Here is a 19,117-nt window from a genome sequence, read left to right on the forward strand (position 1 = left end):
AAATAAACCACAAAAGTGGAAATGACAATGAAAGTTCATGCAGAAGAAGATAATGGAGTATATGCATCAATGGGTTCGCCCCAAAGGTGAATAAAGTTCATGGATAAGCAGAATTGGTAAAGTAAATAGTGTGGACAAAAGTAGATTGTGTGTGTGTAGACTTGTGCTCCCAGTGCCCTTACCTCGAAGGACCTAGATAAATGCCTTAGTAGTACAGGATGATGGATGGCAGTGGGGACCATAGATCTCCTCAGGTGGATCGATATCCGTCAAAGAGCCGTGTCAGGCTTGCATCACGATCCAGACAAACATACAGAGAAAGAGGAAAGAAAGGGGGGCCTCCAACGGTGTAGTATAAAAAGTCCAAGTTTATTGAATAAAATGCATTGTACAGGGTATTGCAAAAAAGCACAGTGCAAGGCGGCGTAATGCCGTCACCTTAAACAAAACTTCCGGTCCTCAATGTAAACAACCGGGTTACAGAGTAATAGCTTCCGATTGCGTCGGCTTAGCATGGATCCTACGCGTTATGTCACGTGACCTTGTGACTTCCTCAGGGAATCTCAGGGAAACCAACACCAAGCAACCTCCTTGAGATTAATAAATAATACAACATAATAATGGTGTTGTGGTAACTTGACACACAAAACACACCCAAAAATATGCTGGAGTAAAAAAAAAAAAAATAAATAAAATACAAGATCAGGCTTAAAAAATCCCAAAAAAATGTATTTAATCTAAAAAAAATCCAAAAAATATTATTTGTTCGGGAGATGTGACAAATAAAAATATTATATTGATGAAATCACGAGAAATAAAAAAGAAAGTAGTTTGTGAGAAGTCTGTGTGAATATGAGCAGCAAAACTACTTAATTCTTCAAGCATTATAAAGAAGGAGAGTGTGCTGCATTAAACAATTTAAAACATTACAGCCTGACGAAAGTGCTATATCCATTCCGAACGCTAATTTTATTCTGAGCATGCTTGGCACTTTGTGCGTCGGAATTGTCCACACACAGTCGGAATTGACGCGATCGGATTTTGTTGTTGGAAAATTTTAAACTTTGAGTGTCAGAAAATCCGATGGAAAAAGTCAGATGGAGCCCACACACGGTCGGAATTTCCGACAACAAGCTCCGATCGCACATTTTCCGTCGGAAAATCCGACCGTGTGTACGGGGCATAAATGTACTGCGGCAGGTCGGCAAGCAGTTAAAGGGCAAAATTAAGAATGTGCAATTCCTTAAAAAACTTGGGAGGTCTTCTATGACATTGCTTAACACAGCAGCCACAGCAGTTATACCGTGCCACTGTCGGTCAATCTATGTTCACTCCCTCCTTGAATGGGTCACGGAGATGGACCATATTGAACACATGGAGTCTGTGACAGACCCAACCAGGACAGGGGCTTTTGGAGGGGCTTGCAGGGTAACCTCTTGTCTACTGACTATGGGCCCTGGTATTTGAGGGTGCTACAAGCATTCAGGAAGATGTCCTGTTATTTAATGCAAGTGGACATTAACAGTCAAGGAAGCCATAAAGGTCTCTGCCAATGTGAAGCTCAATGAGAAGATGCGATACTGTATGTGAAAATAAAGCTGGTTAATGAGATTTGGATAGCCATCTGATTTTGTTTGGTATATGTTCTGTGTAAATTAACAATAAAGTCAGTTCCAGTTTGCACCTAAGCTGGTGTTGTCTAGTTCTTGGGTGCAATGCTCAGCTATAATACCTAGAGGAAGCTGTATCTTGACGGAAGCACTCAAGCAGGGTGCTAGCAAGTCCATCACAGAGTCCATTCTGGCAAAATAATTGGATACATATGAACAATGTCACCAAATTTCGCTTTCTTGGAAAGTGTACAGAGAATTCCAACAGTTTTGGGATCTTTTTTTTACAGACATTAATGGGTCAAAGCAACCCCTGTCGTATGGAGTTAGTGGAGAGTGCTATTCTCAGGCCCCCCCTCCTTTCCCTACCCCCACCCCATCTTCCCATCCCTATTTCTTCAACTCTGTTCCCTCCCCATCTTTACCTATTCTCCTCCTCACTCCCCCCTCTCCTGTTTTTTTGTTAGTTTTTTTAGCCCATAGGGTCCCTCTCTGTCTGTGTGGGCTAAAGAGTACATTCTTATACCCTTGGTTATTCCAGTCCTACCATATGAAGTTATAGGTGGAATACAAGACAGATATTACATGTGTTCAGCGGGGGCGTTGCTAGGTCTGCAAAAGATCTGGGGCAAGAGCCCATAGCAGCGGTCACCAACCTTTTTGCAGGACCAGGAGGGGGGGCACGCCGGTGGTTAGCAATTTTTCGTGGGCAAAGGCTGGTGTTGGCGTTTCAATCATCATGGCACCATGGTTGATATGGTGTCAGAGTGATCGAAGAACATTGTTTCTATTGTTACATTCTAATATATAATGAAGTGGTTCAACTCACCATAATGCAGATTCAATGGGAGCCCTGGGCGTGTCACTTGCCACATCCCCTGCCACCAGATGCAGCATGTCACTTGCCACCGTCGCCTGTCACCAGATGCAGCTTTTTAACTTGCCACCGTCACCTGCCACTAGATGTGGATTGTCGCTTGCCATGTCACCTGCCACCAGATGTGGATTGTCACTTGCTACATCACCTGCCACCATTTGCAGATTATGACTTGCCACGTTACCTGCCATCATTTGCAGATCACTTGCCCTGTCACCTGCCACCATTTGCAGATTGTCACTTGCCACCATTTGCAGATTGTCACTTGCCACCATTTGCAGATTGTCACTTGCCACGTCACTTGCCACATCACTTGCCACCATTAGCAGATTGTCACTTGCCACGTCACCTGCCACTAGATGTGGGTTGTCACTTGCCAACTGATGTGGATTGTCACTTGCCATGTCAGCTAGTGCCACCAAATGTGCATTGTCGCTGCATTGGTGGCAGGCTGGCAGCACTGGTCCATTTAGTGAGGGCAGGAGAGTGGGCGGGCAGTGAGATGATGTAATCTCTGCCGCACCTCCGACATTGAAGAGGCCCACGCTGTGAGGAAGGAAGAGCGCTGATGTGTGGCGGGCAGTGAGAGATGATGTCATGTCTCTGCTCCCTGCTGCACATCGCTCCCACATTGAAGTGGCCCGGCTGTGAGGGCGGAAGAGTGGTGATGTGGAGTGGGCGGAGAGAGATGATGTCATCTCTATTCGTCCGCCCATTCGTCTCTCTCCTGTACCTCTAATGCAGCCCTCCCGCCCGCCGTGGCCTCAACCCGCTGGTTAGGCAAGGACTCTGCAGCAAGAGACTCGGGGCTATGGGCTCCAAATTCAGGGCTACAGCCTCAATAGCCACCCCCTGGCGACGCCTTTGCTTGTGTCTGTGTATATTTTTTCCTCTACCATCTCTCATATCAATGACTGATGTGTGATACATGTTTCCCCAGTGTTCACTCTGTCTTCACCAATAATTTTGCTTCTTGTTGTAATGGTTCTGTGTTACAAACTCAGACTGGTGCTTTGTGTACATTTTTTGATTAGTACCCCCCTTTTTATTTATATTTCCACTGTGTACTGGAAAAAATACCTGTATGAAGCAGAAAAAGTGAAATTCATTAAGAAATTAAAAAAAAAAAAACTTTTGCTGCCAATTGTTCACACAGCTCATAATTATTGTAGGAATCAGACTTGGATCCCAGAGGGCAACCAAAGACCCACTGAAGATGTTAATGATAGAATTCTTACAACATGTGCAAACATTGGGGTTGATTTACTAAAGGCAACTAGACTAGCAGTTGCTCCCGAGCTTGGTAAATGAGGTAACGTTTCACATTACAAAGAATACCCAAACACATGCAAGGAAAATTTAAAAAAACGGATGATGGAAGTCAGTAGCTCTTCTGCTCATTCACTAAGCTCTGGAGCAACTGCTCTTGCAGAGTGCAACTGCACTTTGCAAAGTTCACAGTCTTTTTGCCTTTAGTAAATCCACCCCATTGTGTAGTACTTGGAAACACAAAGTAGATGTTGCCTGCATATGACGTGGGCATTTTGTTTTTCTTTGAAGGACAGTTGTTTTATTTTTTTTTTTAATCAATGATTTAATGCACCTAGCACATTTAAAGAGGCAATATAAATGTTATACCTTTTTCCAAGTAAACTAAGATTTTACCAGGGTCTAACTTAACTCTGTTGCTAACATGAACCTAAATTGTAGACCCTTACATGTTACAGCATTACTAACTAACCATCTAGGCTCTTACGGTTGGGCTATTAATGGTGGGTTGACAGACTCTACTGAATGGTAGTTATAAAGGATTTTAAAGGTGCCTCTGCGACACTAGTATGTGCTCTATGGAACTGTGCTGCCCTAATTCTTCAAGGCTTGCTTCATGCACTTCACAGCCCTCATGTGTTTCGTTTGTGTATTTAACGGTTTGCCTGTGGAGACTGCATAAAGCTGAGTCAAATACAGAGCTCTCTCTAGTGGTTATCTTTAAAGCTTTGTTTTCGATACAAGCAAAATATGTCAGAGCAAGAATTTAAACGTGTGAAAGCCACATCACAGTTTCTTTGAGGTAATTGCTGAAAAATTAACCCCAAATGTGTGCTCATAGAATATACACTGTTTCCCCTTAACATTTCTTATGTTAACATGATGAATTATTAAATACATTTTTTCCCCACAGTCTTTTAAATATCTTTTAAAAAAAATCACTGGGCATAATCAGTTATTAGTTATGTACTGCTTATAACAATATATGTAATTTATATTGCATAAAAAAATGTATAACTGCAAATAACAAGTATAGACTTAACGTGCTAGAACAATAGGTTAACGTTTCTAACCTTGTTATTTAAACTATTTATATACATATACACAACACATCTTTAAATAATACTTGTAATTTACAGTAGGTTTAGCATTCTTATATACAAATGTAATACAAACATAATGCTGAGGTATATATGGAAATCATTTTTGAAAATCCACTAATAGCCTCTATTTTAGAGAAAGAAGTTACATAAGTATTAATTACATTATTCATTGTATTTACTATAATTCCCAGGAATAAAAATAACACAAAATGAATAAGAGAACCCACAACCACAAATTTGGAACACAAAAACCTTTTCAGAAGTCGCACGTGAAGACACAATTACAAGAATAGCCCAGTGATGAAATACTTTGGGGGGGGGGAGGAAGCATAGGAAATATTGTGACGACATTCTCAATAACATTTGCATGCATTCTACTATATAATAGGGTCGAAAATCTTAACAGTTTGTGACAGTTTTGCTTTGTTTATTTTTTGGGTTGTTTTTTTTGATCTGCAAGATTACTTGACTGTCTGTGAAAAACATGGACTATTTTTATTGTTTTCTTTTGCTCATTTTTACCTGCAGTAAGGAGGCAGTGTGTCAAAGTGGAGATGCTGAAGGAAGTTGTCAGCGGGCTATAAATATATTCCCTGCTAAACTGAAAGATCTCAGAACCACATTCCAGAAAGTGAGAGACTATTTTGTAAGTATTCAAATCTTAGCACTCTGTTAACATATTCCTGAATGCATATTTTTTTTCTTCCCTACAAATGGCCGGGCCAATACAGCCACACTAATTTTAAGTGCATTTATCTAGGTAAAATACTTTGCACTTTAGTTTGCATATGTCTGTATTCTGCTCTGATCTTTGCTACAGAAAGATGTCAAACTGAAGAAAAAAAATTAACAAAGTTTTACTGGTTTGAATAGGTATAACATTTAACATTTTTCTTTCTAAATGTACAGTTTATATGATATGTAAATAATAAGTTTATGTTAGATTTAAATATTGACTGTTTTAAATATTTTTACATATCTTTACACATTTAACACATCTATTTTTTCTATCATTTAACATCATAGAATTGCAGAATAAAGTTTAAAAATAAATTGTGAGCATAAGAATATGAGAGCTGATATTTCTGACTTGCTTAAAATGTGCAGGTTTTAGGGCTGTCATCCTGTTCCTGTGCCATGTAGTGTGGCTGTTTGGTAGGAAATAGCAATACCAGGTCTAACCAGTGGAAGAACCTCGGAGAAGATGATATCCATTAGTTGAGTGGCTTAGCTGACTTGACAAAAACAATGCACCTGAGAGAGGATGTAAACACAAAGTAAAGGGCATTGACTTTATGTTTTTATATATATATATATATATCTATATATATAGATCTATATATATATAGATCTATATATATAGATATATATATATAGATCTATATATATATACTTTCTAAAAAAAGAATAATCCATAAAATGCACTAATAAGGGAATAACAGGTTTATCAGCAGCCTGCAAGGAGTGGAGATGGTCCCGGAAACAGACCACCCTGTGATACAGTTTGAGCACTCCTCTATAGCTATCCCAGTGACTTTGGTAGCAGTGCAAGGTGGTAGGTTTCCATATGGTTGGAATATTGTTAGTACAGATCCTCTCAAACTCATCAGGTTTTTTTTTTTATCATTCAGCCCGCTGGGTTGAACGAAAAAAAGAACTGCTAGTGTGTAGTAGGCTTAAGGAGAGACAGAGAGAAGTGCTCCAATTATTAACTTCACCAGCACCCCCTTGCAGTTCATTGGTGGAAGACGGGACTTGTAGTTCTCTACTTCACAGATTCCTGTGAATGAATGACACGGCTGTGTGGGAGGTTTTCAAAATGTGACAGTCAATGAGGGGAGAGGGTCACCCTCCTGCTGTCACGGGTGGAGGTACAGGGGGGTGAGGAGGACATGTGCTGGTGCATGTTACACCCTAATTATGGGTGTAATGTGTAAATAGTTCAAAAAGGTGAATGTATCCTTTAAACCTAAAATGGTTAGGTTCACAGATGTATCTAGAGTCAAAACAAAAGGAAAATGGAGATGTGAAACAAATAAGAAACTATGAGAAAGGGGTGATAACAAGGTGGAGGAGGATAATAAAAGAATATTTGTGGGGAAGTTACTGTGCATGAAAGCTGAAACACCAGATCACTGGCAACATATATTATAAACAAGGGACACCCACAGCAGACAGCAAATTCCTTTTATATACTGTAAGCATGTCTTGGCTACATGGCCTGGCCATCAAATATTTCTCACGTGAATCCTTTTTTTATCTTCAAAATCCAGTGTATGAAGAAACAGCTCAATACAATGTTGTTATAATAATTACATGAGCTAATATTAAATCCATAACTGTTTTTGTTTTTTTTTTAGTATTGTCTTATTTTTCTTTTTCAGCAATTGAAGGATGATGAATTGGATACCATATTACTTGAAAATAGTTTATTACAGGACTTCAAGGTAAAAAAAACTTTAATACATATATATAAAGCATTATATACATCATAAATAAACCAAAAAGATGTACAGTATTTCTTTTAGGATAGCACTGGGAAGGGTTTGAGCAACTATAGGGTGTTAACATCTCTCTCTATATTGGCAGCCCCTATATCTTACAGGGGTGTATGTCACCGAAGCAAGAAGAGAGGGGTTAAAGCTGTAATGAACACAGAAGCAAACATTATATTGCAACTTACCAGTTCTTGGATATGATGCCTGTATTAGTTTCCTTTTTTTAGGCTTTAACTTTCTACTCAAAACTAGAATAGCTGTAAATAGGAGTGATTGCAGTGGCACTGCATTAGATTGGGATTCATAGTTACATAGTTGCATAGTAGGTGAGGTTGAAAAAAGACACAAGTCCATCAAGTCCAAGCTATGTGTGCGATGATATGTCATTATTACATTGTATATCCCTGTATGTTGTAGTCGTTCTGGGATTTGTGATTATTATGGAATCGCTATTTCAAAATAATTTTTTGGCTTCAATAGTGGCTGCTCTAGAGAAAGTACTTCATGGCCCTGAGCAAATCAAAATGTAGGTGCACAAAATGTATTCTGCAGACAAGATCGCTTATGTATGACACCAAACTAAACTAAAATATTTTAGCTGGAGTTAGAATTTAAACCTTAAAGTAAACCCCTTATTAATTGAAATATTGACACTGCCATTGTTACCCTTCTAAAAAAAAAAAAAAGTTAATTGGGCTTCAGTCATTTCTGAGTCACTAACCTAAATGAGTAAGCAGATCAGGGATATCTGAGTATAGTCAGAGGACCTTATCTGCACACTTGTGGGTCAGTAAATTCAAGTATTTAGCAAGAGGGTCAGCATGACAGTCAGACATTAAGCATCTACAGGATAAGAAGCCAGCAAAGGCAGCCTCTAAGTTCCTCTCTTGCCTTCCTTTATACTATCAGTTTTGCATTAGTACAGTGCATACTTTTATTTATTTCAGGTACTTATATAGCGCCGTCAATTTACGCAGTGCTTTACATATACATTGTACATTCACATCAGTCCCTACCCTCAAGGAGCTTAGTACAAATGTACAGATAAAATATATCAAGCATTTGTTCTAGTGGTATCCCAATTTGTTTTTCCAGAGTTCTATTGGATGCCAGACTGTAACTGAAATGATTCGATTCTACCTAGAGGATGTCCTACCACATGCACAAGAGGGCAGTAATGTCATTGAAAGAAATGTGAATTTCATGAAGGACAAATTGCTAGACCTAAAACAGACCATGAAACGATGTGTGAGTATACAATACCATAATATAAAACATATGACTTTTTTTGCTTTACAAAAAGCAAAACAGAAAGAATTGTGAACTACCTACCCATGCAGCAGGGGATTGCCTAACCAAATATATTTGCCTGGAGTTAAGCTCCAACCACTTCAACACATTTGACACTTTTCACATACAGTATGTGTATAAATCTACATTTTTTTTGCTAGAAAATTACTTAGCCCCCCCCAAACATTGTATATTTTTAAGCAGAGGCTCTAGAGAATAAAACAGTGGATGTTGCAATTAGTATGACACATGGTATTTGCACAGCGGTTTTTCAAACGCATTTTTTTTAAATACCCTTTAGTGAATTTTAATGCCCAAAAACACAGCAATTATTTAGTGAAATATAAAAGATGACATTACGCTGAGTAAATAGATACCAAACATGTCATGATTTAAAATTTTGCATGCTTGTGGAATGGCGCCAAACTACGGTACAATCTCCATAGATGACGCTTTAAAAGCCTTTACAATTTAGCAGTTTAGAGTTACACAGGAGGTCTGGTGCTAGAATTTTTGCTCTCACTATAACATTTACAGGGATACCTCACATGTGTGGTGTGAACACTGTTTACGTATGTGTTCACCTTTGCATGCAAGCACAGGGGGACAGGGGCGCGTAAAAAAAAAAATTGTTATTTATTTTACTTTACATTTTTTATTTTTGCACTCTCTCCGTGCGTGGGAGTGACGTCATTGAAGCTCCACCCACTCACAGCGCTGGAGCCGCGAACCTGGAAGAAACGCAGAGGGCGAAATGCCAGCTCCCTCGGCGTGGACCAGGCTGCAATACGGGGACCTTGTTCTAAGGTAAGTATTTCATAATGAGCTAGTATGCGGTGCATACTAGCTCATTATGCCTTTGACTTTACAGGGTTTGTTTTGTTTTTTGACATGTGCAGGTATACAACCACTTTAAGCAGTTAAGGATCTATGACATGTTTCAGAGCCCTTTCTGGCTGAGTCTAGGTAGCTGGTATGACCTGCTGTTGGTTTGACAGCTACAGCCCTATACCATGTACCATAAATGCAATTAGCAACTATTTCTGCTTAGATCAGCATAGATAGAGGTTCCTAATCAGTGTTTGTTACCATGTAAACAAACTGACACAGTGTAGAAATTTGTGGCCATTGGAAAATCTAAATACAGCCTGTGTTATGTTTACACAGGAGCTAAAGTTTCACACTGCTGAGATATGATTTTGATCCAACTTTCGGTGTGGTAGTGTAGTGCTACTTGGATGTAACTTTGAGGCAACTTTGATAAGGTTTGTAATATACTTTGTATATTCTATAGGGCCAAAATCGCACTGGAATAGCACCAAAGTAGTACTGGAACTTTTCCAAAATCTCTTGGTGCTAAATCGCATCTGAAATCGCACTGGTGTGAACCAGGTCAAAAAGTAGGGAAAAAAAAGTTAAATTTTAAATTAGAGTCTTCCCTATTTAACCCTTTAATAAACCCCTGTTACACCTAATTTTCCCTACCCTTTTTGCTTTTTTTAAAAAAAATTTCCCTAACTTTATTCATTATTAGGGTGAATACATTAACCAATTGTGGACACTAAGCAAACTACACAAAACATCAAAGTCCACAGATTGTTTGTAGTACGCTCTGTCTTTCTGCCAGCTGCTCCTCTCCATCCTGTCAAAATGCTATACTACACTACTCTATATTATTTTGTTATCTTGAGAAATGACAAAGTTATTGCAGACTCAATAGCCCCATAGTAGAAATTATAAAAATTGATCTGGTCCATAGTGGGTGCACAAGTGAGAGCAGCAGTGGTTAAAAACACACATAAGCACTTTCTAGTAGCACTCGTTTTAATGCTACTTATAATGCAAAAACAAACATGTTTTTCTATTTTCTACTTCTTTTTGCCTTTTCAACATACAGAAAGTGAAATAAATTTTTTAAGTCGATACCACAAAAAGAAAGTCAAGTTTGGAAAGTTCCTTAATTAATAAAGTGGTTGAAAAGGCAGGAGGTTTTTTTGATCTTAATGCATTCTATGCACTAAGATAAAAAAAACTTTCTGTGTGCAGCAGCACCCCTCAGCCCCTGTAATAATTACCTGAGCCTCCTCTCAATCCAGCAATGTCCACAAGTGTCTCGGCATTCCGGGACTCTCTCTCCTGATTGGCTGAGACACAGCAGCGGGACCATTAGCTCCCGCTGCTGTCAATCAAAGTCAGTTAGCAATGAGGAGAGAGAAGGGGCAGGGCTGAACCGCGGCTCTGTATCTGAATGGATACAGGAAGCTGCAGCTCAGCTCGGGTACTCCCATAGCAAGCTGCTTGCTGTGGGGGCACTCAACAGGAGGGAGGAGCCAGGAGCGCCAATGAGGGACCTAAGAAGAGAGGGATCTGGGCTGCTCTGTGCAAAACCACTACACAGGGCAGGTAAGTATACGTTTGTTATTTTTATAGAAAAAAAAACAAAACTTTAGTATCACTTTAAGCTTATAGCTGAAAAGGAAAATTAGGAAAATTGGTTTAGGAGCTCAACTGGTTTGGTATATCCAAAAATAGTCCCGCTGACCTGGACCGCGGCAATCTCCTGTTCTGAGCCCCGGTATATGCGCGTCAGAAGCCCTGGGCTTAGAAACCCCCTTGGCATCCACACGTCTTCTTCCCAGCTGACAGGATGGGCTATGCAGCTTCTGATTGGTCGTGCCGCCCATGTGACGGCGTTGACCAGTTAGAATGCACCCAAACATTCCTCCTGACGAGGTAAGTTTTGGACATTCAGCCGAGGGGATTTCTAAGCCCCGGGCTCCTGACGCGGATATACTGGGGCTCAGAACGGGACATTGCTGCAGTCCGGGTCAGGCGGGACCGGGGGGTGAGGAGGGGGTCCTGTGTAAGTTCACCTTACAGATTTTTCTGTAAAGGTGAACTTACACTTTAAAGATCCTGGGAGTTCCCATGTCAAGTGTTTATATCCAGCAAGCTGTAAGAAGCGGTAATCACTATCAGAACCACCAAAAAAGTTTTGGGATGCAGAAAATGACAATACCACTTAGCTAATTATTTGGTGTCAGAACTGCACATAATGCAGAGATCGCTTCACTTTCCCCTAACTGGTCTATTCATTACTTGTTCAAGAGTTTAATGAAAATGATTTCCATTATCCATCCACTATCTTAAAATAAAAGTATATGTAAAGCCAAATGGTTTTTTTTGGATAAAGTAGGGGAGGATTAAAAATGCTGTGAGATGTTATCTATTTATTTATTTTGCAATCTGTGTCTTATTAGGGGCATTTCCCTTCAATTCATGTCCCGAAGACCCAAAAAGAAGTGAGAGGATCTTTTTTGAATTTGAGGGAAATCCCCTGTTATGACAGTTGTTATGGGAGCAAATGTCCCCACTGAAATATTTCTCCTCTATTCCCGTTTTGGTGGCAACTCAAAATTTTGGATTTAGCCTCACTTTTATTCCCCATGACATTGGTTATCATAATTATTTACAATTAGCGTGACCAAATCCACTAGAGTGACCAAGGTGCTACTAAACCCACAACAGTGGAATCAGTCTGATTATGCACTAAAACATGCTTGTTATACTCACTGTGGAACCTAAGGGGTTAATCCTGTGCATTGTGTAAAAAGGCTGCTTGATTCTGTCTTCTCAGATCCTCCCCTTTCTCCACTGCCCCAATCTCCTGATAAGACAGAGCCTTTGAAGTCACTCTGCACATGCTCAGTTTGTTGCGAATTGCACAGGGCCAATCAGCATTGTCCAAATGGTCAGGGGTCCTGCAGCCTCATAGGACAGTCAAAGTAGAATGAAAACGCCCCCTGCAAGCTTTAACCAGACACTGATAGAAGTCACAAGACTGCTATATACTGCTGATGAGAAAAGGTATTTAGCAGTTTATATTTACTAAAATAATTGAGTTTCCATGGTTTGTGTAATGTGGGAGACCAGATATAGTGAATGCAGGGTGCTAGGTTTAGTAAAACTTTAAGCCTAGTACACATTATAATTTTTTTTTTTTTTTTGTCTTCAACCCGAAAAAAAACTGTCAGCTCCGGTTGGAGCCGCTGTACTAATAATCCGATGTTGGTGCAGCAATCTCCCCCGCTGAGCTATTGTGCTTTGACGCGCGCCCCCCCCTCCCCCACCACCACCACTACTCCCGGCCAGAACACTCCGGTCAGCGCTTTCAGCCATTAGCTGAGAGCGCTGATCAGGAACCGGTTGGCTGCTGGTTTTCCAGCATGCTCGTCCTACAGAAGCCAGCCAAATGGTTGGCTTCTGTGGGACCAACTGCCATATACATGGGCTTTTCATTGAACTGGCCGATGTCGCCTGACATTCGGCCCGTGTGTACTAAGCTTAACAGGAACACAGAGAGCAAACAAAAACCTGCCAGTGGATCTAAGCATTTATGACTGTAGCCAAATTTACAGAAAAAGTTTTTCGTTTATTTATACTTAAATCTTATTTTGGGGATTTGCAATGAACATGAGACATGTAGGTGCCTTTTTTTCATTTTATGGTGGCTCCCTTGTGATTTTTTTCCTCCACTCCACTGTGATTCTTTGTGTATTTAAATGTCTATAATTGCATTCCTTATGAAACTGTTTTTTCTAATTATGATATAATTAATAAGTAATATTAAAGAGTCTTTCTGGATAGCCAGACTGATATTTCTGTACCTTTTATACATTGTGTCCAATAGTTAATTTTCTAATCGGTTATTTCGACAGCAACACTTTTTGCCATGTGATAGAAAAAGCAAGGCCATCAAGCAGATCAAGGAAAAATATAACAAGGTATGCTGCCAGCCCTGTTTGTAATCATGACTAACAAATGCAAGTGAATGAACTTTGTCATACTAAACAATCAAAATGAAAAAGAATGTGCTTAGTCAGATTAAAAAAAAAATCAAGAAATGCATTTCACACTTGTGTAAAATTGCAAAAACTGTAATGAATGTGGCGCAAGATAGTCTTTCCCCCTTGAACATTGTGCTTCCCTTTTGATTTTCTGCCAGATCCCTGTTAGGAAAAAGCTGAGATAATAACTGACACTCTCTGACATCGCTAAATACTCTAATACAGTGATAATACTGTACACAGTCACTGTACTAATGACACTGGCTGGGTGAGAGGGGTGATCGGGAGGGCAATCAAGGGGTGTGCCTAACATGTGTATATATGCTGCTTTTACTCATAGATCTGGCTGGGTATCTCCTTTGATCTCAGTTATAAACAGTAACTGAGACCTAGGAGAAAAAACAGCTAGAACATGTGTGTTGTGTTTACCAACACACAGATTTCTATGCTGTGGTTGACTACACCAATCAGTGGGTCTACAGCCAAAAGTCCTTGGCTGTGAGCCTGTTGACAAATATGTGCTGTGTCCAACCACAGCACAGAGCAGCAGGGAAGTCACACACGCACGCCTATAAATCGGGACATTTGGTGCAACGTATGGGTATGTTGTGGTGCACAGGGGAGCCGCCGGCTAGCAGTAAAGTTACCACTGGCCAGTCGGCAAGTGATTAAAAAACACAAAATGAGTTAGTCAGCTCTAAAATATACACAGTATACATTATGTATAGACAAAAGCTAGTTTTCTTGATACCAGGCTAATCAGAAAGAATTTTTTGGATGAAAAGTTTAATGAAATCTGATTTATGATTGAATAAAAAATAACCCAACACTCCTTGATGGGTACTCTGTATTAAGAGCCTTATCACACTTGTGCGTTGCACTAAAATGCACTTTACCTCAACACACAGCAATGCATCTACTCTATGGGTTGTGCCTTGTGGTGTTATTCATTGTCAATAGCACCTCAACACATTGTACAGTACAGTTGCACTTTGCAAGAGAATTTGCCACAGAGCTCAGTGAATACAGGTAAGTTTCACTTTGCAAAGAATACCTGACCATGTGCAAGGAATATATTTTTTTTTAAAAAGCATTTTTGCTTGCACATAATTGAATGATGGAAATCAGAAGAGCTATACCTCATTTATAAAGCTCTGGGGAAAATCTCCTTGCAAAGTGAGCAGCCTTGTCTTTAGTAAATCAACCACTCTGTGTTTAATGGTGTGTGTAATAACTGATTATATAGCCACTACTAGGGCTGCTATAAATGTGCATGGGTGTATACCACCATGAAATTATTAGAGTGCTTGGTGGTTTTTCTGGATCCATCAAGTAGGAAGCAGAACAAACACCAAACACTTATGAGCAGTCAAACCTTTCACAGGATCCTCAATTAATTTATAAATGAAAAAGTAAGTATTTACTTGTGAGGTCATAACCAATTAAAAGTGGTAATTTTATTATTTTCCAGTTAAAGAATCAAGGTGTCTACAAGGCCGTTGGAGAATTTGACATCTTTATCAATTACATCGAGGAATACCTTATTTCCAGAAAGAAATAGAGGGTTATCATATAATTTTGGTTATCTTAAAGACATATTCAATAAGATTTTACAAGGAACAAGTAAAATGCACAGTCATGTATAGAATATATATAAAAAAAAAAAAAAAAAAACGATGAAGACCAAAAATGCACACAAGACGGAGTTGAAAGCTTCTTATGCATTGCCAAAAATTTGGGAAGCATGGAAGATCATTCTATTGAATGAGGAAACATTGCCTTCAAGACCACAGGAGGCTGCAATTTGATCATGTTGATTATGCTACATACTATTTTCTGCTGCTGCATATCAGTTTAATTATAGATCTGCACCCTGTAAGCTGACATATCAGCAATTAATATATTAATTTGTATTACATTTGTGTTCATGTTGCAATGTGAAAATACCCAGTAGATTCTTCTATACCTCAAAGTAGTATGAAAAGAAAATCTTTTTGGGTGAACGTTCTTTTCATTCTTTATATTTCAACTATTTACATAAGCTGCATGTTTTAATGCTGTCTTATTCCTATTTATTTTTATGACTTGGGTGCCATGTTTTAATTTTTTTTTTTCTCTTGTAAACAACCCTACCCAGGCATTTAAAATGTTTTTAATAGTGTAATTTTCATAAGGCTTCTTTCATTCATTTAGAAAACAGATTTCTAATTTTTGGAGTCATTGTTAATACAGCTATTTTCCTTCTCCCTAAAATTTTTAGATAAAATTAAGACTTAATAAGAGGATATTTTTTACAGTAGATACAGGCATTATACTGTGGTAACATTCTCAAACTGGTATTCCTTTTTCAGTTTCCTGTAATATATTTGTAGAAATGTTACTTCATTGTCCTACAGAGAAACAGGAACATTCTAGCATTAACCTACAAACACATAAGAGCACAATATAAATAGAAAAAATGCTCTTAGACTAAGCTGGATTTTTGTTTCAATTGTTTTTCGCGTGTTGAGGTGCATTATATTAGTTTGTATTGATCTGTAAAGTAAATTATTTAAGTTAAGTCCAAATACCTCTTAAAAGTCATTGGTCCCATGTTTCTGTGAGTGATGTCATCTATTTTTTGTAATAAAAACCATGAACAAAATAACTTATTGACTCATTTACTTATATATATGTTTTTGTTTTTATTTAAACAATTATTTAATACTAAATAATTATATATGAGGAAAATGCAAATACGGTATTCCCAAAATACAAAAAAAAAACCAAACAGAGCAAGAATAAAACAAAATTACCAACCATAAAGCAAAACTCGTAAGGCCTTATTTATAAAATAGAGTGTAGTGGGTATATGTACCATCATCCCAAAATACTACAATCAAAGGCAAGTAAGGGGGTAGAGACGTGATGACAGTTGCTGCTACTGTCAATTCCAGTCTAGACCCCCCGACAAAAGGAGGGAAAAAAGTGGGACTATTCCAGTACTGGGTAAGAAGTACAGTGATGGACATAAGAAAAAATTAGAGCATTATAAAATTTCAATTTTTAATAATAAAAAGATTTATTTTTATACAAAATACAGTTACAGACAAAATGACTACATATAATAGTAAAAACAAAGGGGATATACCACCCTGACTAAGCAAGTGGATCCCGCAAGGTGTTGAGTATGTAAGGTTTTAGTCTCGACCGGTTTCGCGGTTAACACCGCTTCTTCAGGAGAAACATATCTATAACAAGTGTAAGATAGCTTTAACACATACAAGTAAATATATTGAACCATTACAGCAAAAACAATTACAGATAATGCAAAAACACCATACATATAAGGTAGAAATGAGGACAAACTCACCCACTCAGGTGGATTCCATGGATATGCAGGACTCAATATAAATCCCCCCGCGGCGGACACAGGGGATGATAGACAGACTCTAGTGGGTAAAATTGAATTAAAAGGATTTTGAACATCAAATTGATAATGGTGGTGATTAATAAAAGGGTGTGCAATTCCCATAAAGATAAGGTGGACACAGAGCAGTGACGTAGGAGGGGAAAGGGACAAGTGGAAGGGAGGGGGGAAGAAGGACAGAGGAAAGTAGGGCCAAGAAGGGGAAAGGAAGAGCGTGAGAGGAACATAGGGAAGAAGGGGGGGGAGGAAAGGTAGTGGATGGAGAAAAAAAGGGGGGGGGGGAGGAAGAAAGGGGGGGATGGACATGGGGGAGGAAAGGGCACGGGGGAGGGGGGAATACAAGAGGGAGGGGGGGAGAAGGAAGAGGGGAGGGGAGGGAGGTAGGGGGAGGAAGGGGGAGGGGGGGAGGAAGGGGGAGGGAGGGAGGAAGGGGGAGGGAGGGAGGGAGGGAGGGAGGGGGGGAGGGGAAGAGGGGGAAAAAAAGAAAGATGTAGTAGGGAAAAAAAGAGGAGGGCCACAAGAAGGAAAAAGGGGAAGGGAAAGAAGGGAGAGAGGGGAAGGGAAGGGGTAGGGGGAAGGGGAAAAAAGAGAGAGGGGAGGAAAGAGGGGGGAAAAAGGAAGTGAGTGAGGAGTGAACGGGAAAAGAGGGCCACCAAAACCATCACCCATCGAGGTACTAAGAGCTGTGACAGTTAATTGATTGTAGTGATGCACACTGACAGCAGCAAAAGCTGGCACTCACCGACTTTTAATTGGGTGGTATAAAACGCATGAGCTGTAGTTGGTGCAGGATGCCAATTATATAGCATAGGTAGACAAGATAAAGTAGAACCATATGGGGTACTACAGCCTCAGGTGACCACGTTACCAGGCTGATGGACACATCACATAGGGGCCAATTCAGCTAGAGGTAAACATACAGGCATCTAGATCAACCACTATGGTCAGTATGGGATAGTAATCATGAATAGGGTCAGAATAAAAAAGAAAGACATGCTGCAGGAACCTGTCTCTGACATCACCGGTTCTGTTTATATAGATATTCAAAACCGGATGACTAAGATAAAGGTAACTGGGCCCTTTAAAGGCTGCAGAGGCGCACGTCCAAACAGTTACAGGGTTAAGCACCATTAGAGGCAGGTCTCTGCGCCTGGTAAAAGCGCAGGGTGGAAATAACGCAAGGGACAGCAGAGTAAGCGCGGGACTGCGCCAGTGCAGAAACAAGAGTACAGATGATACAACAGCACAAAGGAGGGTGATGCACTGCTGACCTTCCCATAAGCGATCCATGCAGAGCTCAGCGTAGAGTGGCTGTCATGCACACATAGCAGGCCAATTGTGGCTGCTATAAGGGCTCCCCAACCCGGAAGTCAGGGCATGCCAACGTCGGCGGCCTCTGACGTCACCGGGACTGTTTGGCCGCACTGCGCAGGTGCACGGTAGCGTGCTGCTGCGCAAGCCCTCGCCAGTGTCAAAGGGAACCATGTTCCCAGATGCATAGTCACAAGCAGCCTGCAAAGGCTGCCAGGGCAAACATATGTCCACCGCGGGAGAGAAAAACAGGACCCCGCAAAGTACCAACACCGCCTGAGGGGAAGGGGGAGGTTGTCCTCGTACAGCACTAAGTAAAACAATTTCAATACACAAAGTTAAAGGGGTTGTAAAGGTATACATTTTTTCACCTTAATGCATTCTATGCATTAAGGTGAAAAAACTTTTGATAATACCGCCGCCCCCAGCCCCCCCGTTTTACTTACCTGACACCTCGAAACTCGGCCGCTCGTTCCCGACCTCCATTCAGCCGATCAGCCTGGTCACTGATTGGCTATAGTGGATGGATTGAAAGCAGCGCAGCCATTGGCTCGCGCTGCTGTCAATCACATCCAATGACGCGGCGCGCCGGGGGCGGGGCCGAGTGATACAGCGAGCAGCTATAGCCGCCGGCTGTATCAAGGGAGCGTGCCCGCAATAACTAACCACCATGCGAGGGAGCTCGCATTAAGGTGGTTAGTTATTGCGGGGAGGAGCTGAGACAGCCACCGAGGGACCCCAGAAGAGCAGGTTCGGGGCCACTCTGTGCAGAACGAGCTGCACAGTGAAGGTAAGTATAACATGTTTGTTATTTTTGAAGAAAAAAAAATTTACCTTTACAACCCCTTTAAGCAAAGCAACAGATAACATGTACAATAATATATAATAATCAAAGATTGTCAC

General features: G+C 40.2%; 1 protein-coding gene across 1 annotated transcript; it reads left to right on the top strand.

Moving 5' to 3' along the window:
- Positions 1-5,273: 5,273 nt before the first annotated feature.
- On the top strand, positions 5,274-16,368 carry IL10 (interleukin 10). The gene is made up of 5 exons (XM_073617996.1): positions 5,274-5,505; positions 7,244-7,306; positions 8,453-8,605; positions 13,366-13,431; positions 14,966-16,368. The coding sequence occupies exons 1-5, from the start codon at positions 5,344-5,346 to the stop codon at positions 15,053-15,055; spliced, it is 534 nt and encodes a 177-aa protein (XP_073474097.1). The 5' UTR covers positions 5,274-5,343; the 3' UTR covers positions 15,056-16,368.
- Positions 16,369-19,117: the final 2,749 nt, after the last annotated feature.

Source organism: Aquarana catesbeiana, linkage group LG02, assembly GCF_042186555.1.
Source record: "Aquarana catesbeiana isolate 2022-GZ linkage group LG02, ASM4218655v1, whole genome shotgun sequence".
NCBI classification, from domain to species: domain Eukaryota; kingdom Metazoa; phylum Chordata; class Amphibia; order Anura; family Ranidae; genus Aquarana; species Aquarana catesbeiana.

Coding starts and splice junctions, on each gene's coding strand:
- IL10 (XM_073617996.1), top strand. CDS start 5,344: ATGGACTATTTTTATTGTTTTCTTTTGCTCATTTTTACCTGCAGTAAG. Junction 7,307..8,452: donor GTTTATTACAGGACTTCAAG/GTAAAAAAAACT, acceptor TTGTTTTTCCAG/AGTTCTATTGGATGCCAGAC. Junction 13,432..14,965: donor TCAAGGAAAAATATAACAAG/GTATGCTGCCAG, acceptor ATTATTTTCCAG/TTAAAGAATCAAGGTGTCTA.